The following is a 23,740-nucleotide window of genomic DNA, read 5'->3' on the forward strand; positions in this document are numbered from 1 at the left end:
GCATAAAGCTAGAAGCTGCACTAGTGTACATATATTGAAATTCCGACGTTCTGTGCTGAAGGGCAAACGTTGGGGGCTATTTTCTGGTTTTGTGCATCTCGACGGTGACCTGCATGGCCTCTCCGGTCTGCTCTAGGACAGGACGTGCACAGGCTAGCACATAGTCACATACTAGACGTTCACTGTATCTGTATGCACTAGAAAATTTTCAGAGGTTCTAGACCTTGGCAGGGCGTACGCACATGCTAGCTTATCCATGCCAGCAGGCGCGCGGCAAAAAGAGAACCCTTCTTTTCATTTTATTTGCTTGCTGGATGATACGGATATTTCATTGGGTTATCGAGAAGACGGTGGATTCAGAGCGTGTCCAGATAAAAGATAAAAAGAATATGGAGTGATTGGACATCGCCAGAGCTCTAGCGATTGTTCAGTATAAAAAATATTTCGGTTTGACAATCTTGGTTGTCCATGCATGCATGCATGCATGCACCGATCGATGCACGCACCAAGAGTGCTTGACACCTTGTTGGCACATAAAGTACGTACGTGCACACGTATAGATTTCTTACGAGGGCAACACGACAAAAGGAATACTGTTTGGTTAATTAGCCGGCTAATGATCACCTGTGTGCTGTGTGTCATGTCGATCTCTTTGACGTAGTCGGTCAAGTATAAATTTATCTATACGTTGCAAAGCACGTACGTGGCGAAAAAAGTGCAGCTTCCATGTGGCAAGTCGTTTGTTTAACGAGGGCGGTGGTTGCTGGTTCGTCGCATGTAGACCTGCTGTAAACTATCTTGTGTTGTGTATGTGGGTGCGTATGTTGAACGTCCTGCTGGCTGGCTACGTACATAAACAAATTGAACCCGTACATTTAACGACTCATATGAACTTAATTTATAGGAAAAAAGAAATTGAGAAATACTCCCTCTATTCACAAGTATGTAATATGTTCTATTTTATTCTCAATCCGATATATAAACACATGTTAGTGTGTTTGTTTCCTCATTTCAATCCCTATGTAGTTCATGTTCAAATATCCAAAACATGTTACTCCTCCGTAATGATCTAAACGTTTTTATATTTTTTTTCAGAGAAAGTATATAAATAAAAAAAAACTGTGGCGTCCAGTGAACAACCAGATCACCCTGACGAGCGTTCCACCATTCTGACTCAGCTCAAATAATCAAACGGGGTACAAAGTGAAAAACAGGAATGACAAAATGATCCTGTTTTTAAAACGGGACTTCTTGTCACCTTGGGATTTAGAGGATACAAATTTATATATAAGTAAAAAGGAAGAATCGATATACCATGTGATTTATAGTACTCTTTTTGTCCCAAAATTTTTGTCTTAAATTTGTCTAGATACGGATGTATATAACACTAAAACGTAACTAGATACATTTGCGTTTACACAAATGTAAGACAAAAATTTTGGGACGAATGAAGTAGTACTGTACTGTTCTTTTCAAATATATAAACGCATTATAGTTACGCGGGTTGATGAGTAGTTACGCGCAGAACATAGCGCGCACGCGTGACGTACCTACAGTGCATGCATGTGCGTAGTACGTTGAGGCTTGCGGTTCAGCTCATCGCCGGCGCCTCGCTCACCGCGGCGACGGCCGGTGCCTGTTGCGACGTTGTTGTCGCGTTGCACGCCGCACGTGTACGCGTGGGCCGATGGCTGGTCGAGTCCCACATGGGGGCCATGTGCAGCCGCGCGCATACGACAGCGCCGCGCGGGGGCCCCCACGCGTACGTACCACGACTCCACCCCACTGCAGCGACCTCCTTCGTCGGGTCTCTCCCTCGGGGATTATAAATAACTAATTTACAAATGCAAATCAAGAATTCTACCGGAATAGAGCGCTAATCAAAAAGCAACCGGTGCTTACCGTTCGTTAATCATTGCAACCGCTAGTTCTGCACCGTTAATCTGTTTTTGTTTTGAAGTTGCCACCCTCTCTCGACCGACCTTCACTTAATTAAGCAACTGTGAAGGTTACTACGAACCAGTTTACTTGTCAGCTCCAACCGTACTGGTTAAAAAAATCGACGATATATACGTTTGTAATTTAATGAACGGCGGGTAGCTAAGCTAAGCTAGAAAATAATGGCAGGCTGATGGTGGGCTGTTGGGAATTGTGGGCTATGCGGGAGCTAGACGACGACACGGGTTCACGATTGCACCAGCTTGCTGTTAGGCACGCGGCGACCGTATTAAGAATGATACTATAGTATATCACATGCAAGAGTCCAAGCGATATAGTATCGGTAGAAGGTAGATGCTGTTAGTTCCTAGCTATTAGATTAGATATGTGTGTCATGTTTCTTAATCACCTCCTAAGTGCTGGTGCATGCACAGGTTCCGAGGTTGCTGAGAGAAAACACAGATCAGACCAAGGCCAGAGATTAGATTAGATTAAGGTTAGGGGAGAATCCAGAGGATGTGCGCCCCATGTTCTGAGGTGGTGTACGTGGCGACTTGTCCGCGCAGCCCCGAGCTGGAGCCGGTGGCCTCGGTTTTCTACTTTTATTCTTGGGATAGCCTCAGACTAATCAATTTCCATGCTTGACTTTTTCTTTGCAGGGAAGAGACTATTCCCATGCCTGACTTTTTTTATTCCCATGCCTGACTTAATTAGCTATATATCATTTCGTTAAAGCGAATTGCTGAACATGGGTCATATAAGTCTTTTTTTTGCGGGGTGGGTCATATAAGTGTTATACCCCCTCCATTCCTAAATATTTGTTTTTTTAGAGATTTCAAATGGACTACCATATACAGATATATATAGACATATTTTGAGTGTAGATCCACTCATTTTGTTCCGTATGTAGTCACTTGTTGAAATCTCTAGAAAAACAAATATTTAGAAACGGAGGGAGTATATGGTACTTCATGAAAAATAATAAAGAAGTTCAAAAAAACAAGCCTGTAAATGATATGTAAACACAAGGCACTCTCCGGCGACAGTTTAGTGTGTTGTGCAACAATGCCCTGCTTCGTTCTTCTTTTTTCAAAAATATTGGATCTATTACAAAAGTTCAGCGAAAGTACAAAGTGTCTCAAACATGATAAAAATTACATCGAGATTTCGAGACCATAGAACGACCACTACTGCCGCCAACGTGCCGTTGCCACCGCTCCTCTACTGGAGCCAACTTGACCTTGTTGATGACAGTTGAGATGTCTTCATCCACGTGCTCCTAAGGACCAGCGCCCTGGAGCCGAGTCGTCGATGTTGAACCCTTGCACATGGTCACACCCAATCTCACCCCAAGGAGACGACGGGAATCTATGCCGGAGCTGCGACGACTACATCCAAACGGACGAACTTGAGGAGAATCGGAGCTCGAAAGACAAAATCAAAGAAGAAGCGCCACACCTGACAGGACAGAAAAAATCTAACCTAAACTACTAACCGGAGCGAAGGCATAGAAATTCCCCTCCCCACCTGGCCGCTGGAGCAGCAGGCAAAGGGGAGGTGAATCCATGTGCCCGCTAATGAAGTTTGGGAGAGTTTTCCCTAGCCGTCTAGGGTTAGGGGAGGGAAACGAACAGTGTTTCGTTCTTTGTGGGTGGTCTAGCTATAGGATGCTTTTTGTAGGGATGTGGCTACTTTTGTGATCATGCTTGACATCAAGCTGGTGGCATCTAGTAGTGATTCTGCCTTGGTTCTTGTTACTCTTCCTATTGTCGGTTTTTTCTTTGATCTGCTTTCAAAGAGGGTGTACTCATCACCTTGTATCATTTAGACCGTGTAGCTTTATTTATAAAGCATGGGGAAGCACATTTCAAGAGATGAAATGTTGACGCATGTACATATATTTTGTTAAAAATGTGACCATTTGCTAGCCGGGAAGTCACAAATTAAGTGACATAATAGTGATATTTTTATCATAAATTCTCCCTATATTGTGCACACATTTTTCAGTATTTAACTTTGGTCATCAAATAAATCAATAATATATAAACCACGTGACTTGAAAAATTGTACCATTGAAAATTTATTTTGAATACAAATCCATGCAAAATCATAGTCATAAGTGACTATTTTTAGAAAATAATCTAATGAGTTTCATGTGCCTTAATTAACACGTTCACATTCCACCAGAAAAAAACACATTCCGTATTAATCAGATAGTCAAAGAATTTTCAATGAATATAATTATGTCTATATTTTGAAATGAAGAGAGTTAACATAGTACTCGGATAACATTTATGCTACTCTCGCTTTCGTCGTTAGCAACATTACGTACGGTAAAAGAACTCGAAGTATCATGTACTATCACAGCCGGTTTGAGAGTCTCCACATCCAGAGTTGGTTATGATGCGTGTGTTATATCAAGTTATCATATATAGTTTTTGCAAAGGAAGACATGTTTCAATGTCTTTTCTTTTTCTTTTCCTTTTTGTGCAAAGCAAATACTAGAAATCTCCAAGCTCATTTCTGAGTTGCTTGAGTAGCATAAGGCTGCTCATAGTGAGAAGTAACTTATACTAGTGTCATGCATATGACACTAGTCTAAGTTACTACCTCCATAGTGCAAAGTATCTTAGTAGTGTCATAGATAGTTTCATTTATCGCCTCATAGACTCATTTTACTTCGAGAAACGCTATGTTACAGTAACATATTATGTTACTCCAAGCACCTCTCTCCTCATTAAATACTTGTCACATAAGCAAAATTGTCTTGGGGTGTGTTAAGTTACTACCTAAGTTACCCCACTATGGCTAGCCTTAGATAGATTAGGCCTCTCCCAATGCTCCACCTTGTACAGGTGCTAAGCCTTCCACGTAGACAAAAAATCTGATGTGGCGAGTTATTTAAGAAGAGAGAGAGATGAGTATGGTGACCCAGGAAGAAACGATGCTAAGCGCGTGAACCTAGGCAAAACATTTAAAATAAAATAGCCCACCAATACATGAAGATGTTTAGTTGCTAAATCATTAAATGAAGCAAGCTTGGCAACCATAAGCTAAGCACCTATGCATTGGAGAGTATAGTTGCTAAGCTATTTAATGTGCTTAGCACCTCATCTAAGCACTCGTGCATTGGCAGCAGCCTTAAGTAGAAACTTTTGGAGACAAGTGGAGGGTATTAATGGAGGGTGTGGGGTTTCGTGTTGTGCCGGTGCACATGCACGATTAGGTTTGACGGGTAAAGCAGTTGGAGTAAAACCTTGGGAAAGGTCCAAACGGTCGCCTGTTTCCCCGACGAGCTCCGTCTTTCCTTCGCCTCATCACTGAATTCAGCTTCTGTTTCCTGCCCGAAACCATACAATAATATTGCTCGCCTTCATCCAATCCGGTTGACGTCTCGTCCCATGCATACCGACGCCCTACACGAACACTAGCACGGGCCTAGCTAGGTAGCTCCGCTTGGCCGTAATCCAGCCTCACATTGCCCTCACATACTCTGCCGCTCTTATCAAGTTCTCTCCTTGATTCTACCATGGACCCGGCCGGCTACAGTGAAGTCTTATTTGGTGTGGGGGGCTCAGTTGACTACTACTAGCAAATTTTGTGCACCATGCACCATGGTGCACACATCTTTTGCCTTCCAAATTTATAATTACCACTCGGTTGTCTGCATGCTTTGTGGGGCTATACATGTCAGCATGATGCTCAAATTACCTCATGCTGACTGGTGAGGCTCTTGAGCTACGGCCGGGGTTGAGCAGATGCAATATTGTACTCTTTTCTTTTTAACCCATGGGCAGTAGGACTGCATGCTTTGCTGCTTGCCTCCTCCTGATGTCTTCGCTCACATCGTACCATCCCTCGAGAACCGGCTCACTAGACGGAGACAACCAAACACTAGGGTTGCACGCCGTCCCCGCTTTGGCCCCGGGCCCGGCTTTTGTCAAAATTGTGTGTCAAATCACGGTTGCATGGTACTCCGCGTCTAGAAGATACTCTACTACACACATATCCAACTTTTGTGGCATACAACCTACATTTTGTTGATCAAGTTGATTGTCAAAGTTAGATCAAATTTGCAGTGTGGCCTTTGTGTGGATAAAAGGAGGGAGTGCTATCCAAGAGCAAGCAAAGTCACCATAGCTTCCAGGGCAACACCTTGGCAAGCAAAGTCACCATAGCTTCCACGGCAACACCTCGGCTAAAACGTGCATTATTTACGTTGCTAGTTCCAACAAGTGACAACGAAATCAATGATTTTCATCCTAGAGGGACAGATCATCGGCTGCAAAACCAACACCATCAGCCGGGAGATAGTGTGCATGTGTCGATCGTCATTGTCGGATCCAACCAGTTATGGTCAAATCGCGGCTTCACCACGGGAAGCATGAACTAGTGTTCGAAGCACCCCAATCTCTAGAACGGACCCAAAGTACTAAGATTATATTGCCTTTCATGAGTTGTACCACTGATATCTACGGCTATCACCACCACGTTGACCTTCGAGATAAGATGTTCCTTATGGCCGACTATTACTGGAGCACCTTGCAAGTAAGCACACATGAACCCTGGCCTATATCATCAACCTGGTTAAAGATCAACAACTTGTAGGAGAGGATGACCATGGGACAACCAACTTTTTTTTGATTCACCTGGCTACACTCATGAGCGTGCTGTCCACATAGAAGACTAGAACCGCTAACCTCCCACCACCCAGCACCGCAACACCGCAATCGCTCAGCTCCATAGGAGACGCCCACCATTCACACATGGCCACCGTGATGCCATCCAAATCCTATGGTACGAAGCCGAAACGACATATCGAGCCACCATTGGACTAGCCTTGTCACCGCCATTTACTATGCGGTCTTTTCCTAGCAGCTTCTTCAGACAACGGGTCGTCGAAAAGAAAGTGAAGGGAGAGGCGGCACGAGCCTAGGGTTTGTTCCTCCCGGGCCGCGCTGACAAAGCGATCCCCAGGCATTTATGTTGCACGCATGCGAGTCTAGCTCCTAGCAATTTCTTTGCTCTTCTTATAAAAAGCATGGGTTTTCTCCATTCTACTACGTCAAGATGAGAAAAAAAATATGCATCCAAAGACAACACGTCAACATTGGAAATGACCAATTTTGAAAAGATCCTACATCCAACCATACAAATGTCTTTGCTCACACAGTAGCCTCGCTGCTAGAAAGGCAAGGAACACGTAGGACCAAAGGGGTGCACTACATGGCCACGCCCCATAATTGCCACGGGCCCACACACAAGTCCCCAAAACCCTAGCTCAAACTTTATCTACTACTACCACTCCAATTGTAGTAGCTCGGACCAAAAGCTGGAGAGGGACGGCTGGATGGACGGATGGATGGGGAGATCCAAGGTACGTGACCCCTCCGGATCTCGTGTCCCCCGGCTACGGCGAGCCTATGGCCCTCTCTGTGCATGCGATGCATGGCCCTTTCATGGGTGAATATGATTAACTATTCGATGCAGTAGCTACTTGCCTTCTCGACTCCTCGCATGGCTGATGGCCCCTACCATCTGCTAACCACATTACCCGTTGGTTTTGTTCTGTTTAGCTTGTTGGTGATGAATTTGTCCATTTACCGGTAGCTTGCACTGTTTAAGTGGCACCCCTCTCTGCTGGTTAAATATAAGCATAGGCCATGCAGCTAAGCTAGGCAGCCGGCCTATAGAAGAAAAGCGTTGTACGTTTGTGTGCTTTGGTGGTGCATGTGGATCTTGTACTATCTCTCAAGCTTTTTGGTTTTTCTATAAATATTTAAGCACTCCCCACATTGTCCGGTGCGTTTCATACATGCATGCCCTCGGATGTGAGCTTAATGCTGAGCAAAACAGCATATATACACCAGAGGCATGAACAGAGGTGCTCCACCCTGCATGGCATGAACATTTGGCTTGTGTGAGCAAGGCGGTGGTAATAAGCCATGGAGAACTTTTGTTTGGAGAAAAATAGCAACCCCATCAGCACACCAAGAGCTTGGTTTAAGCAAATTTGTCAAGGGTGGTGTAGGCATGCATGTGCATCCCCACAGCCAAGTAGCAGCGGTGCCGTACGTGCTAGTACTAAACTTGTTTGCGTCTCACGGGACGGCCGGGCAGTGGGCAGAGAGAAGAGAAGATCCGCGCCAGGATCCAAGCGCTAGAGACGGATGCTTAGCGGCGCTAGAGCTAGCTAGCCGTGTGTTAGTACTAGTAGTAGGACTGTAGGAGTGCTAACCACGACAGAGGGTCAGAGGGAGAAGATTAACGAAGTGGGAAGGGGTCGGGTTGGGTGGTTGCCGGCCGGCGCGCGCCTCCTTCCGGCCGACGACGACCCAACCCAACCAAAAGCAGGTGAAGAGGAGAGGCCGGAGAGCGTCCCCGGCCGCTTCGGTCCGGGGCCCGCCCACATAGTGCCGTTTCCCATGCAAACTTTTGTCTCCTCCCTGCCAGGGCAGAGTACCACCCCACGCGCCTTCCATACAAACGCAGACAAAGGCCCTGTTTAGATACTCTAACACAGTTAGAGTTAGAGTTATTTTCTAACACACTCTAACCCAAATAAACACCTCTTCATCGGGATAGTTGAGTTAGATGAAACTAACCCACTTTAACCCTTTATGTTTGGGTACTTTTGGGTTATTTAATTCTTCAACTAACCCAAACTAGCTCTAATCCCATGATTCAAATAGGGCCAAAGAGAAACGGAGCGGGAAAAGCTTCGTTTTCATTTCCCCCGGGGCGAAAAATAGACGGTTTGTTTTCTGGGCATGGAGCGGTCGGTTACGCGTCTGTGACCCCTGCGTGGCGTACCCTGTCTGTGTTGGCAAAGCGTGTCGACTGAGAGAAAACCAGCGGAGCAGAGGAGAGCACAGCACACCGGCAGGCACCATGCATGCATGGTCAAACACTCAAAGGTCAGCTCTCCTCTCCACTGCACGTCTAGCTACCACGCTCGTAGCCAGCTAGCCTCCTAGCATGCCCGGCCTGTAGCAACCATTCCCTCTCCAGCGCGTCGATGCATGCCATGCCCGGTTCAGTTTCGCCTCCGTCCACTGTCTTTTTTCATTTACAATTTTTTCCGTAAGCGTACAATATTTTCATAGAAGGCAGAATTTGAATTACAAAAAGACTACAACTTGTTGCGAAAAATAAGCATAGTGCAGACACCACGCCACACCAGGCAAGTCCGAAAAACTGCAAACACCGACAACACAACTACAAAGCACAAAAGAGCCTGTCCAAAAACAGATCAACGTCATCGCATCTTGACCAACGCCGGTCACCTCCGAAGACAGTACCAACTCCGGATGAACTTCCCTTATTGTCGCACCATCCACCCTTTGATGCCTAAAGGAGGTGGCAAGTAGATGGCGGAACTTTGGTCGGTCCACTAAAGGCACCATCTTGGATTCACCGGCGATGACATACATTGCGCCATTCAAGATCGTCTTGGACAACGGCGAGCACCGGAAGTAGCGCAACATGGAACCTCAAGACCGTGTCTTTCAAACGTGATGCTCCCAGCAGAGTACCGGCGTAGAAGACGCCACCATCATGTCGGTTCAACTCCGAACCTAGGCTTTCTCCCGAAGACCGCTACCAATATCCAGAGCAAGCGATGGAGATGCCGACATACCTTGGCAGCGCCTCCATGGAGGGGAACGGCACCTACGGGCGCCGTCGCCACCAGCACCGATCGAGAACGGGCAGGAATTTCTTTCGGACCGCCGCATACCTCCATCCCTGCCCATCGTATTGGGGCCAGACCATCCAAGTTGGCACTCCGCCACCGCCGCAGCACTAAGCCAGCATAGCCGAGAAGTCGATAACATCCGAGACCCGCACAACCCTACTTCCAGCTCCTCCACGGCTGAGAGCTCGCCGAGCTCCCTCCATGTCCGACCAAGGTTCGCCGGACTGCACACCGAGCCATTAGGCCAACTCTAGGCAGATGTCTGCGTCGCGGCCCTACAACCCAGATCAGGCCCATCCTGCCCGTGCCGCCACCTCCATCACCCACGACCATGAAGACCAGGAGGGGGCGCCACGACGTGCTCGGCCGCTGCAAGCACATCAACTCGTGGTCGAGCCCTACCACGCCGCCTAGGCCAAACCGAACCGCGGACGCCTTGTCCCGTCCCGTCGCCTCCAGGAGGGGCCTCCACGCCGCGACCATCTCCTCCCAAGAGCCCTAGTCGCGCACCTCCTCCCCGCTGCGCTGCTTCACCATCACACCAGCTCCAGATCTTGCAGCGAGCAGCGCCAAAAATCCCACCACCAAGGTGTTGGAAATATGCCCTAGAGGCAATAACAAATTAGTTATTATTATATTTCCTTGTTCATGATAATCGTTTATTATCCATGCTAGAATTGTATTGATAGGAAACTCAGATACATGTGTGGATACATAGACAACACCATGTCCCTAGTAAGCCTCTAGTTGACTAGCTCGTTGATCAATAGATGGTTACGGTTTCCTGACCATGGACATTGGATGTCATTGATAACGGGATCACATCATTAGGAGAATGATGTGATGGACAAGACCCAATCCTAAGCCTAGCACAAAGATCGTGTAGTTCGTATGCTAAAGCTTTTTCTAATGTCAAGTATCATTTCCTTAGACCATGAGATTGTGCAACTCCCGGATACCGTAGGAATACTTTGGGTGTGCCAAACGTCACAACGTAACTGGGTGGCTATAAAGGTACACTACAGGTATCTCCGAAAATGTCTGTTGGGTTGGCACGAATCGAGACTGGGATTTGTCACTCCGTGTAAACGGAGAGGTATCTCTTGGCCCACTCGGTAGGACATCATCATAATGTGCACAATGTGACCAAGGAGTTGATCACGGGATGATGTGTTACGGAACGAGTAAAAGAGACTTGCCGGTAACGAGATTGAACAAGGTATCGGGATACCGACGATCGAATCTCAGGCAAGTACAATACCGCTAGACAAAGGGAATTGTATATGGGATTGATCGAATCCTCGACATCGTGGTTCATCTGATGAGATCATCGTGGAACATGTGGGAACCAACATGGGTATCCAGATCCCGCTGTTGGTTATTGACCGGAGAACGTCTCGGTCATGTCTGCATGGTTCCCGAACCCGTAGGGTCTACACACTTAAGGTTCGATGACGCTAGGGTTATAAAGGAAGTTTGTATGTGGTTACCGAATGTTGTTCGGAGTCCCGGATGAGATCCCGGACGTCACGAGGAGTTCTGGAATGGTCCGGAGGTAAAGATTTATATATGGGAAGTCCTGTTTTGGTCACCGGAAAAGTTTCGGGTTTTATCGGTAACGTACCGGGACCACCGGGAGGGTCCCGGGGGTCCACCAAGTGGGGCCACCAGCCCCGGAGGCTTGCATGGGCCAAGAGTGGGAAGGGACCAGCCCCTGAGTGGGCTGGTGCGCCTCCCACAAGGCCCAAGGCGCAGCTAGGAGGAGAAAGGGGAAACCCTAGGCGCAGATGGGCCTAAGGCCCACCCTAGGGCGCGCCCCCTCTCCCCCTCTTGGCCGCCCCCCTTCATCCCATCTAGGGCTGCCGCCCCACTAGGGGTGGGAACCCTAGAGGGGGCGCACCCTCCTCCCCTTCTCCTATAAATAGTGGGGGTTTTGGGCTGCCCAAGACATACGATTTGATCTCTCCCTGGCGCAGCCCTACCTCTCTCCTCCTCGTCTCTTGCGGTGCTTGGCGAAGCCCTGCTGGAGTACCACGCTCCTCCACCACCACCACGCCGTTGTGCTACTGCTGGATGGAGTCTTCCTCAACCTCTCCCTCTCTCCTTGCTGGATCAAGGCATGGGAGACGTCATCGGGCTGTACGTGTGTTGAACGCGGAGGTGCCGTCCGTTCGGCACTAGGATCTCCGGTGATTTGTATCACGACGAGTACGACTCCTTCAACCCCGTTCTCTTGAACGCTTCCGCATAGCGATCTACAAGGGTATGTAGATGCACTCTCCTTCCCCTCGTTGCTGGTTTCTCCATAGATAGATCTTGGTGACACGTAGGAAAATTTTGAATTTCTGCTACGTTCCCCAACAGTGGCATCATGAGCTAGGTCTATTGCATAGATTCTATGCACGAGTAGAACACAAAGTGGTTGTGGGCGTTGATTTTGTTCAATATGCTTACCGTTACTAGTCCAATCTTGTTTCGACGGTATTGTGGGATGAAGCGGCCCGGACCGACCTTACATGTACTCTTACGTGAGACTGGTTCCACCGACTGACATGCACTAGTTGCATAAGGTGGCTAGCGGGTGTCTGTCTCTCCCACTTTAGTCGGAACGGATTCGATGAAAAGGGTCCTTATGAAGGGTAAATAGCAATTGGCATATCACGTTGTGGTTTTGCGTAGGTAAGAAACGTTCTTGCTAGAAACCCATAGCAGCCACGTAAAACATGCAAACAACAATTAGAGGACGTCTAACTTGTTTTTGCAGGGTATGCTATGTGATGTGATATGGCCAAGAAGAATGTGATGAATGATATGTGATGTATGAGATTGATCATGTTCTTGTAATAGGAATCACGACTTGCATGTCGATGAGTATGACAACCGGCAGGAGCCATAGGAGTTGTCTTTATTTATTTATGACCTGCGTGTCAACTTAAACGTCATGTAATTACTTTACTTTATTTCTAAAGCGTTAGCCATAGTAGTAGAAGTAATAGTTGGCGAGCAACTTCATGGAGACACGATGATGAAGATCGTGATGATGGAGATCATGGTGTCTTGCCGGTGACAAGATGATCATGGAGCCCCAAGATGGAGATCAAAGGAGCTATATGATATTGGCCATATCATGTCACTATTATTTGATTGCATGTGATGTTTATCATGTTTTTGCATCTTGTTTACTTAGAACGACGGTAGTAAATAAGATGATCCCTCATAATAATTTCAAGAAAGTGTTCCCCCTAACTGTGCACCGTTGCGACAGTTCGTTGTTTCGAAGCACCACGTGATGATCGGGTGTGATAGATTCTAACGTTCACATACAACGGGTGTAAGACAGATTTACACACGCGAAACACTTAGGTTGACTTGACGAGCCTAGCATGTACAGACATGGCCTCGGAACACAAGAGACCGAAAGTTCGAGCATGAGTCGTATGGTAGATACGATCAACATGAAGATGTTCACCGATGATGACTAGTCCGTCTCACGTGATGATCGGACACGGCCTAGTTGACTCGGATCATGTAATCACTTAGATGACTAGAGGGATGTCTACCTGAGTGGGAGTTCATAAGATGAACTTAATTATCCTGAACATAGTCAAAAGGTCTTCGCAAATTATGTCGTGGCTCGCGCTTTAGTTCTACTGTTTAGATATGTTCCTAGAGAAAATATAGTTGAGAGTTGACAGTAGCAATTATGCGGACAGTAGAAAGCTTATGTCCTTAATGCACCGCTCAGTGTGCTGAACCCCAAACGTCGTTTGTGGATGTTACGAACATCGGACATACACGTTTAGATAACTACATGATAGTTCAGTTAAACAGTTTAGAGTTGAGGCACCAAAGACGTTTTTCGAAACGTCGCGGAACATATGAGATGTTTCGAGGGCTGAAATTGGGATTTCACGCTCGTGCCCACGTCAGGAAGTATGAGACCTCCGACGATTTTTCTTAGCCTGCAAACTAAGGGAGAAAAGCTCAATCGTTGAGCTTGTGCTCAGATTGTCTGAGTTCCACAATCACTCGAATCGAGTGGGAGTTGATCTTCCAGAGATAGTGATGTTTCTCCAAAGTCATTGCCACCAAGCTGCTGGAGCTTCGTGATGAACTATAACATATCAGGGATAGATATGATGATCCTTGAAATACTCGCTATGTTTGACACTGCGAAAGTAGAAATCAAGAAGGAGCATCAATTGTTGATGGTTATTGAAACCACTAGTTTCAAGAAGGGCAAGGGCAAGAAGGGATACTTCATGAAACGGCAAATCAGCTGCTGCTCTAGTGAAGAAACCCAAGGTTGAACCCAAACCCGAGACTAAGTGCTTCTGTAATAAGGGGAACAGCCACTGGAGTAGAATTACCCTAGATACTTGGTAGATGAGAAGGCTGTCGATAGAAGTATATTGGATATACATTATGTTAATGTGTACTTTACTAGTACTCCTAGTAGCACCAGGGTATTAGATACCGGTTCGGTTGCTAAGTGTTAGTAACTCGAAATAAAAGCTACGAAATAAACGGAGACTAGCTAAAGGTGAGATGACGATATGTGTTGGAAGTATTTCCAAGGTTGATCAAATATCATGCGCTCCCTCTACCATCAAGATTGGTGTTTGCGTTGAGCATAGATATGATTGGATTATGTCTATCGCAATACGGTTATTCATTTAAGGAGAATAATGGTTACTCTGTTTATTTGAATAATACCTTCAATGGTCTTGCACCTAAAATGAATGGTTTATTGAATCTCGATCGTAGTGATACACATGTTCATGCCAAAAGATATAAGATAGTAATGATAGTACCACCTACTTGTGGCACTGCCACGTAAGTCATATCGGTATAAAACACATGAAGAAGCTCCATGTTGATGGATCTTTGGACTCACTCGTTTTTTGAAAAGTTTGAGACATGCGAACCATGTCTATTGGTGTATATGCATGAAGAAACTCCATGCAAATGGACCGTTTGGACTCACTTGATTTTGAATCACTTGAGACATGCAAAACATACCACATGGGCAAGATGACTGAAAGCCTCGTTTTCAGTAAAATGGAACTAGAAAGCAACTTGTTGGAAGTAATACATTTTGATGTGTGCAGTCCAATGAGTGCTGGGGCGTGTAGTGGATATCGTTATGTTCTTACTTCACAGATGATTTGAGTAGATGTTGAGTACATTTACTTGATGAATCACGAGTCTGAATTATTGAAAGGTTCAAGTAATTTCAGGGTGAAGTTGAAAGATCGTCGTGACAAGAGGATAAAAGATCTATGATATGATCATAGAGATGAATATCTGAATTACGAGTTTGGCACAGAATTAAGAAATTGTGGAAATTGTTTCACAACTAATACAGCCTGGAACACCATAGTGTGATGGTGTGTCCGAACATCATAACTGCACCCTATTGGATATGATGCATACCATGATGTCTCTTATCGAATTACCACGATAGTTTATGGGTTAGGCATTAGAGACAACCACATTTACTTTAAATAGGGCACCACGTAATTCCGATGAGATGACACCGTATGAACTATGGTTTAGAGAAACCTAAGCTGTCATTTCTTAAAAGTTTGGGGCTGCGACGCTTATGTGAAAAAGTTTCAGGCTGATAAGCTCGAACCCAAAGCGGATAAATGCATCTTCATAGGACACCCAAAACAGTTGGGTATACCTCCTGTCTTAGATCCGAAAGCAATAAGGGATTGTTTCTAGAATCGGGTCCTTTCTCGAGGAAAAGTTTCTCTCGAAGGAATTGAGTGGGAGAATGGTGGAGACTTGATGAGGTTATTGAACCGTCACTTCAACTAGTGTATAGCAGGGCACAAAGAGTTGTTCCTGTGGCACCTACACCAATTGAAGTGGAAGCTTATGATATTGTTCATGAAACTTCGGATCAAGTCACTCCCAAACCTCGTAGGATGACAAGGATGCGTACTACTTCAGAGTGGTACGTAATCCTATCTTGGAAGTCATGTTGCTAGACAACAATGAACCTACGAGTTATGGAGAAGCGATGGTGGGCCCGGATTCCGATAAATGGCTCGAGGCCATAAAATCCGAGAGAGGATCCATGTATGAAAACAAAGTGTAGACTTTGGCAGAATGGCTCGATGGTCATAAGGCTATTGAGTACAGATGGATTTTAAAAAGGAAGACGAACAATGATGGTAAGTATCACCATTAAGAAAGCTCGACTTGTCGTTAAGATTTTTTTTTCGACAAGTTCAAGGAGTTGACTATGATGAGACTTTCTCACTCGTAGCGATGCTAAGAGTCTGTTGGAATTATATTAGCGATTACTGCATTATTTATGAAATCTTGCAGATAGGATGTCAAAACATTGTTTCCTCGACGATTTTCTTGAGGAAAGGTTGTATGTGATACAACCGGAAGGTTTTGTCAATCCTGAAAGATGCTAATAAGTATGCAAAGCTCCAGCAATCCTTCTAAGGACTGGAGTAAGCATCTCGGAGTTGGAATGTAAGCTTTGATGAGATGATCAAAGATTTTGGGTGTATACAAAATTTATGAGAAACTTGTATTTCCAAAGAAGTGAGTGGGAGCACTATAGAATTTCCGATGAGTATGTGTTGTTAACATGTTGTTGATCGGAAATGATGTAGAATTTCTAGAAAGCATGCAGAGTTATTTGAAAAGTGTTTTTCAATGGAAAGCCTAGATTGAGCTACTTGAACGTTGAGCATCAAGATCTATAAGGATAGATCAAAACGCTTAATGGTACTTTCAAATGAGCACATACCTTGACATGATCTTGAAGGTGTTCAAGATGGATCAGTCAAAGAAGGAGTTCTTGCCTGAGTTGTAAGGTATGAAGTTAAGACTTAAAGCTCGACCACGGCAGAAGAAAGAGAAAAGACGAATGTCGTCCCCTATGCTTTTGTCATAGGTCTATACGGTATGCCATGCTGAGTACCGCACCTGATGTGTGCCTTGCCACATGTCTGGCAAGAGGGTACAAAGGTGATCCAGGAGTGGATCACTAGATAGCGGTCAAAAATTGTCCTTGGAGTAATAAGGACATGTATCTCGATTATGGAGGTGATAAAGAGTTCGGCGTAAAGGGTTACATCGATGCAAGCTTTAACACCTATCCGAATGACTCTGAGTAGCAAACCGGATACGTATAGTGGAGCAACCATTTGGAATAGCTCCAAGTGGAGCGTGGAAGCAGCATTTATAATATGACCTAGAGATTTGCAAAGTACATACGGATCTGATTGTTGCAGACCCGTTGACTAAAACCTCTCTCACAAGCAAAACATGATCAAACCCCAGAACTCATTGAGCCTTAATCACATGATGATGTGAACTAGTTTAGTGGCACTAGTAACTCTTTGGATGTTGGTCACATGGCGATGTGACCTGTGAGTGTTAATCACATAGCGATGTGAACTAGATTATTGACTCTAGTGCAAGTGGGAGACTGTTGGAAATATGCCCTAGAGGCAATAACAAATTAGTTATTATTATATTTCCTTGTTCATGATAATCGTTTATTATCCACGCTAGAATTGTATTGATAGGAAACTCAGATACATGTGTGGATACATAGACAACACCATGTCCCTAGTAAGCCTCTAGTTGACTAGCTCGTTGATCAATAGATGGTTACGGTTTCCTGACCATGGACATTGGATGTCATTGATAACGGGATCACATCATTAGGAGAATGATGTGATGGACAAGACCCAATCCTAAGCCTAGCACAAAGATCGTGTAGTTCGTATGCTAAAGCTTTTTCTAATGTCAAGTATCATTTCCTTAGACCATGAGATTGTGCAACTCCCGGATACCATAGGAATACTTTGGGTGTGCCAAACGTCACAATGTAACTGGGTGGCTATAAAGGTACACTACAGGTATCTCCGAAAGTGTCTGTTGGGTTGGCACGAATCGAGACTGGGATTTGTCACTCCGTGTAAACGGATAGGTATCTCTGGGCCCACTCGGTAGGACATCATCATAATGTGCACAATGTGACCAAGGAGTTGATCACGGGATGATGTGTTACGGAACGAGTAAAAGAGACTTGCCGGTAACGAGATTGAACAAGGTATCGGGATACCGACGATCGAATCTCGGGCAAGTACAATACCGCTAAACAAAGGGAATTGTATACGGGATTGATCGAATCCTCGACATCGTGGTTCATCCGATGAGATCATCGTGGAACATGTGGGAACCAACATGGGTATCCAGATCCCGCTGTTGGTTATTGACCGGAGAACGTCTCGGTCATGTCTGCATGGTTCCCGAACCCGTAGGGTCTACACACTTAAGGTTCGATGACGCTAGGGTTATAAAGGAAGTTTGTATGTGGATACCGAATGTTGTTCGGAGTCCCGGATGAGATCCCGGACGTCACGAGGAGTTCCGGAATGGTCCGGAGGTAAAGATTTATATATGGAAAGTCCTGTTTTGGTCACCGGAAAAGTTCCAGGTTTTATCGGTAACGTACCGGAACCACCGGGAGGGTCCCGGGGGTCCACCAAGTGGGGCCACCAGCCCCAGAGGCTTGCATGGGCCAAGAGTGGGAAGGGACCAGCCCCTGAGTGGGCTGGTGCGCCTCCCACAAGGCCCAAGGCGCAGCTAGGAGGAGAAAGGGGAAACCCTAGGCGCAGATGGGCCTAAGGCCCACCCTAGTGCGCGCCCCCTCTCCCCCTCTTGGCCGCCCCCCCTCCATCCCATCCAGGCTGCCGCCCCCCTAGGGGTGGGAACCCTAGAGGGGGCGCACCCTCCTCCCCTTCTCCTATAAATAGTGGGGGTTTTGGGCTGCCCAAGACATACGATTTGATCTCTCCCTGGCGCAGCCCTACCTCTCTCCTCCTCGTCTCTTGCGGTGTTTGGCGAAGCCCTGCTGGAGTACCACGCTCCTCCACCACCACCACGCTGTTGTGCTGCTGTTGGATGGAGTCTTCCTCAACCTCTCCCTCTCTCCTTGCTGGATCAAGGCATGGGAGACGTCACCGGACTGTACGTGTGTTGAACGCGGAGGTGCCGTCCGTTCGGCACTAGGATCTCCGGTAATTTGGATCACGACGAGTACGACTCCTTCAACCCCGTTCTCTTGAACGCTTCCGCATAGCGATCTACAAGGGTATGTAGATGCACTCTCCTTCCCCTCGTTGCTGGTTTCTCCATAGATAGATCTTGGTGACACGTAGGAAAATTTTGAATTTCTGCTACGTTCCGCAACACAAGGGCCACACCCGAACCCAGCGAGCGTGTGAGCCAGATCCCGTCGCCGACGGGCTTTGCCCGCCGACGTGCGTCGAGGGGTAAGGAGGGAGAGGGGGCGGCGGCGGTGGTTAGGGTTTCCGCCCGAGCCGCCCCAAGGGAGCGACACGAGGGGGGAAAAGAGATTATTTATTTACAAATCTAATGGACACCGAGCTCCATGGAGGCCTAAATTTGAAAATTTTCCAAAATCCAAACTTTTTAGTTTTCAAAAGTTCTGAAAAAATATATATATATCTAGAGACATGGTGTATATGTGTGTAAATTTTATGGTCGAAATACATTAAATTGACGGCTACACAAACAAAGTTTATGGATTTTTAGCATATGTATTGTTCATTTTCAAAGTCCATGATTTTTTTGTGCAACTCTGTTATGTCAAGTGTGTACTGTAATGTCGTGTGTACTGCACACACGCACACCCTGCCCTACGAGCACCTCGGAGAGACTGAGCTGACATTGTCATCTTGAGATTTTACAAAGTCATCGTAGGCGCTTCTTAGTCGACGGGAACGTCTCCTCCCACTGAAAACGTATCGCCGAAAATCCTAAAATAAATTCAGAATAAATGCAAGCGTCAGTATTTGATTCCTGGTGGCTGGGAATACCACTGTCCTTCTAATCATCCAACCATAGGTTGATTTACTTTTTGTCTCCAAATTTACATGTAGCATTTGTATGTGACAAAGATCACAATAAAATTTTGTCTCAATTTTTTTATATTAAAAAAAATGGCCTCGGGAGCTTGTGCTCCCAGGAGCCAAATTGATTTTCCGTAAATAACTTGCATTGTACATTTGTAAATATTCAATAACTTAATAATTAATTTATCAATAGATCACAAATAATCAAATTTTCACCTATATGCAAGTCTTCGTACATAAACATTTTAAAGTTTTTGGAACCTACAGAAAGATGCATCAAATTATTATGAGTTTACATGTACGTGATTATGAGTTCAGAAAATTTATTCCTTGGGCCGCAATTTTTTTTATCATGCCAAAATAAAGGGTGCCATGAGTTTTTCCACTATCCACACTTACTCCGCATCACAAGCTCACTCAACATATAATATCCTGAGCTTTCTTTCTATTTTACTTTAAAATGATGCGCCAGACAATAAGCTCGGCGACTGCAACGACACGCGGCAGGCAGATCGTTGCCCTCACAATCATCTCTTTCAAAATATACTATTATTCTACACATTTGTTTTTGTTTTGATTCATGAACCAAACGTTAAGAGCACCTGGACATGAACCTATAGATTATTGTACCATCAGTCCTTGGCCTTCAGATACCTTTCAGAGTTTGTTGGTCTATTTAATTCAGAATACAAGGTACCACTAAGGCACTAACATGCACATTACAATATCTATGGACATCTGTCGTATCCAAAAGATAGTCTGAATTAGATATTGCAGCCATTGTTCACACCGTTTGGGGACTATACAATGTTGCAACATACTAAGCCATAATAAACAAGAAGTATGAGCACCCGGACTTTCAGAAAATGAAGAGGGATGCAAATGCATTTTTAAAATACATAATCAGGTAAAATATATTTTCAAAAAAGTTTAACCACCATTAATTATAGACAGCCCTGCTTTGCAAGTCACCATAATTTTGGGGGCATTTATTCTGCATGGGATCTAAATGCAGAGGAACAACAACTAATTCATCCAGCAGACAAACCAGTCATGACCTAATGATGCACTGTCCTTCTAATTAACCCGGTCAAATTTGCCAACCAAGAAAATTTTGAAAAGTATGGCTTCGGTCTTTTGGAGGGAAGAGAGCAGGAAGCTGCCCATCTTCAAAAACACAGCCCATTTGTTCCACCCTTAATTGCCTTAATTAAGAACAGCACCTCCATAGCTCTGTGCTGTAAAACTGAAGATGTGTGCACAGTTTTGCATTACCTCTATCCAAAGTTTTCATTTTTTTTCCGCAAGACAATACCACTTCTACACAATCAAATTCAGGTGTAGCCTCCACTGGTCTGTACATGTTTATCCTATTTTTGTGTCTTTCAAACCCCATGATCCAAAAGGCTTTTCCATTTAAATATTTTTTTCTTTTTCAGAAAAGAACACATAAATTCAGGTGTAGCCTCCACCGTCAAAAACAAATATACTTCCTCCGTCCGGAAATACTTGTCGGAGAAATAGATAAAAATGAATGTATCTAAAACTTACATCTAGATATATTCATTTCTCCGACAAGTATTTCCGGACGGAGGAAGTACAATTTCAGGCACTTTTTTCTGTCCGTGCCAACTCGTCGTACACAAGAGACAGAAAAGTGGTTGGCCCCTCTTGCCTCTCTCTCTCTCAAAGTTTTTTTTTCTTTCTCTCTCCTTGTTGCAAGGAGCCACAGATGGCAGGTTATCAGAGGCTGATCACACATTCCATAAACATTTGCTCCATAATTTCCTCCCCTCCCCCCAACCTTTCCATACATCACCCAACCTTCCTTCCTCCCCAAAACCTCACACAGATCTCCTATATATACATTTCTCTCTCCCATCAAACCTCCCCCCCCCTCCCCTCCTCCCCCAACACCAGCAGCCCTCCTCCACCGAGCAGCAGCCGTCCACGGCCAGAGACCAAGGCGGGCGCGGCGCAGTGCGTGACGGTCTGACGGAGAGCTAGGAGGTCAAGGACCGACGAAGCGATGGCAATGGAGCCGCTCCCCCTCGGCTTCGGCGACGCCATGGACACCACCCTCTTCTCCACGCTCTGGTCCTTCCAGGAGGAGCTGCAGCCCCAGGAGGTGCGTGAATTGCCCCCACAACCTTCTCCCCCCCTGCAATTACTCTCCTGTATCTTTGTTCCGCCTTCGTCCCCAACTCCGGCCGCCAAGAACCCCGCGCCCTCCTCGCCGCCGCATTTCCTGACCGGCCGCCGGCAATGCCCGCCGCGTGCGCCGCCTTGGGTTGCGCGCGTGTCTTGTCGTGGTCAAGAGGGGTTAGGCAGGCAGCGAATTCGCCCGGGGCTCGAGAAGCCTTGGCGTGCCGGAATTCCCCGCCCTCTCTGCATTTTCCATGCTCCGATCCATGTGGAAAATTATCTTACTCCTACTACTTAACTTGCTCGAGTAGAAGACTTACTGACTGACTTTCTCGTTGGGTTTGGTCCGGTTCGGCCCGCCTTTTCCCCGTCCCCATTCTCTTTTCAACAAAAGTTCGGCACTGTTGCGGGATGCTCTGCAGCAATCATGCTGTTGCTCAGCGCTGGGTCCCGAGACGGGGAAAGGGCGATGAGTTTTTTACTGCTGGTATCATGCTTAGATTATTATTGTTTTCACCTTTGATCTTTGACGAGCCCAGAGCCAAAGCCAAAGCCAAAGCCGGGCATGGCATGGATGCCTCCACTAGCGGCTGTTGCATGGTGCAATCATTTGCCGGGAAGAAGGGAATCGAAATCATTCGCCGCTCCGAGGATTGGTTTTGGGTCGTGCGTGCGTGCATGCCATCGCCTTGTGCTTGGTGAATCACGGCCCCATCATCGCCTTGTTCCTAGGATCGAACCATTGATTTTGATTCCCCCATCCGATTTTTTCAGATTGTATGTAGACCATGGTTGGCGCGGAAACGGTGGTGTTTGAGGTTGATTTTGGGGGAAGGATGGAAATGTTGATCTTGGTTGTGGAATTTGGTTGCAGAGCGTGGAGGAGCTGAAGCAGAGCTTGCTGGCGGCGACCATGGAGCTGGAGGTGTCCAAGGAGGAGCTGCGGAGGAAGGAGCAGAGCATCGCCAAGCTCGCCGACCTCGTGCGCCAGGTGGCCAAGGAGCGGGACGACGCGAGGGACCAGGTGCAGCAGCTGCTCCTCGCCGCGGCCAAGCAGGCCGCGCCGCCGGTGCACCAGCCGGCGCCGGCCCTGGGCACGTCGAGCGTCACCGACTCGGACTGCAGCCTCGTGTCGTCCCCCGTCGACCCCTTCTTCGACCCCGTCACCTCCTCCGACCGGCGCCGCTGCGGGGGCGGCAAGCTCGGCGCCGCCAGCCCGCCCCCGCCGGCCAAGCAGCAGCAGCTCTGCGGCGCCGACGCCGTGCTCGACATGCTCGCCGCGAAGAAGCCGCTGCCGCCGAGGGGCCGGCTGCTGCAGTCCGTCATGGAGGCGGGGCCCCTGCTGCAGAACCTGCTCGTGGCCGGGCCGCTCCCGCGCTGGCGCAACCCGCCGCCCGTGCACGCGCTCGACACGCTCCCGGTCGGCGGCGGCGGAGTCTACATGAACGCGACGCCACTCCACACCGCGAACGCCGGCGCGGCTCCCGGCTACGGCCCCAACGCCAACAGCGCCTGCATGAAGCGGCCGATGGCGGCGATGCCCGCCATGCCCATGGCCGCCACCAGCTGCTCGCCGTCGCGGGGCTTCGCCCCCAAGCGGCACCGGCTGCATTGACCGTCCCTCCACCGCCCGCGCCTCGTCTTTTCCACCAGCGACCGCCGACCCCTCGCCGCCGGCCCGGCGGTTGGCTGCCATGTCACGCCTGTCAGTGACACGGCAGCGCTAGTTGCTGACTGCATTATAGTAGCGTCATAGAAGCAGAGTATAGTAGCAGAGTCATCAGTGGTTAATCCTGGTGTAAATAGGAAGGTTAATCTCACCCTCTTTTTTTGTCAAATTTTCGTCTGGTGCTTGTGAGAGTCTTAGTGAGAGAGAGAGATTGTTCATATCTTTGCATGCATGGTAGCCAAATTGCCAATAGTCCTTTTGTTTTGTGCTGAGAAGAGAACTTTAGGTTCCACTGATCTCAGGCATGCCCTTGGCTTGTGTCAATTTACAATTTATCCTACCTATAGTTTGTAGCTTGGTTTTGGTATATGA

At 46.9% G+C, this 23,740-nt stretch overlaps 1 protein-coding gene across 4 annotated transcripts; it reads left to right on the plus strand.

Annotated features, from left to right (window-relative positions):
• The first annotated feature begins 21,423 nt into the window (after positions 1-21,423).
• On the plus strand, positions 21,424-23,740 carry LOC125544441 (uncharacterized). 4 transcript variants are annotated; one of them, XM_048708139.2, is made up of 2 exons: positions 21,424-21,682; positions 22,574-23,740. In XM_048708139.2, the coding sequence occupies exons 1-2, from the start codon at positions 21,584-21,586 to the stop codon at positions 23,312-23,314; spliced, it is 840 nt and encodes a 279-aa protein (XP_048564096.1). In that variant the 5' UTR covers positions 21,424-21,583; the 3' UTR covers positions 23,315-23,740. The 4 variants fall into 4 exon arrangements, with proteins under 4 accessions (XP_048564096.1, XP_087401639.1, XP_048564103.1 ...); XM_087545513.1 differs by lacking the exon at positions 21,424-21,682 and adding an exon at positions 21,692-22,186; XM_048708146.2 differs by lacking the exon at positions 21,424-21,682 and adding an exon at positions 22,193-22,476.

This window comes from Triticum urartu, chromosome 1A, assembly GCF_056163025.1.
Source record: "Triticum urartu cultivar PI428250 chromosome 1A, HENAU_Tu73, whole genome shotgun sequence".
Lineage (NCBI taxonomy): Eukaryota > Viridiplantae > Streptophyta > Magnoliopsida > Poales > Poaceae > Triticum > Triticum urartu.

Bases quoted from the DNA above. Each gene is read 5' to 3' on its own strand.
- LOC125544441 (XM_048708139.2), top strand. From the start codon at position 21,584: ATGGCAATGGAGCCGCTCCCCCTCGGCTTCGGCGACGCCATGGACACC. The intron at 21,683-22,573 runs GTGCGTGAATTG...ATTTGGTTGCAG, and splicing joins AGGAGCTGCAGCCCCAGGAG to AGCGTGGAGGAGCTGAAGCA.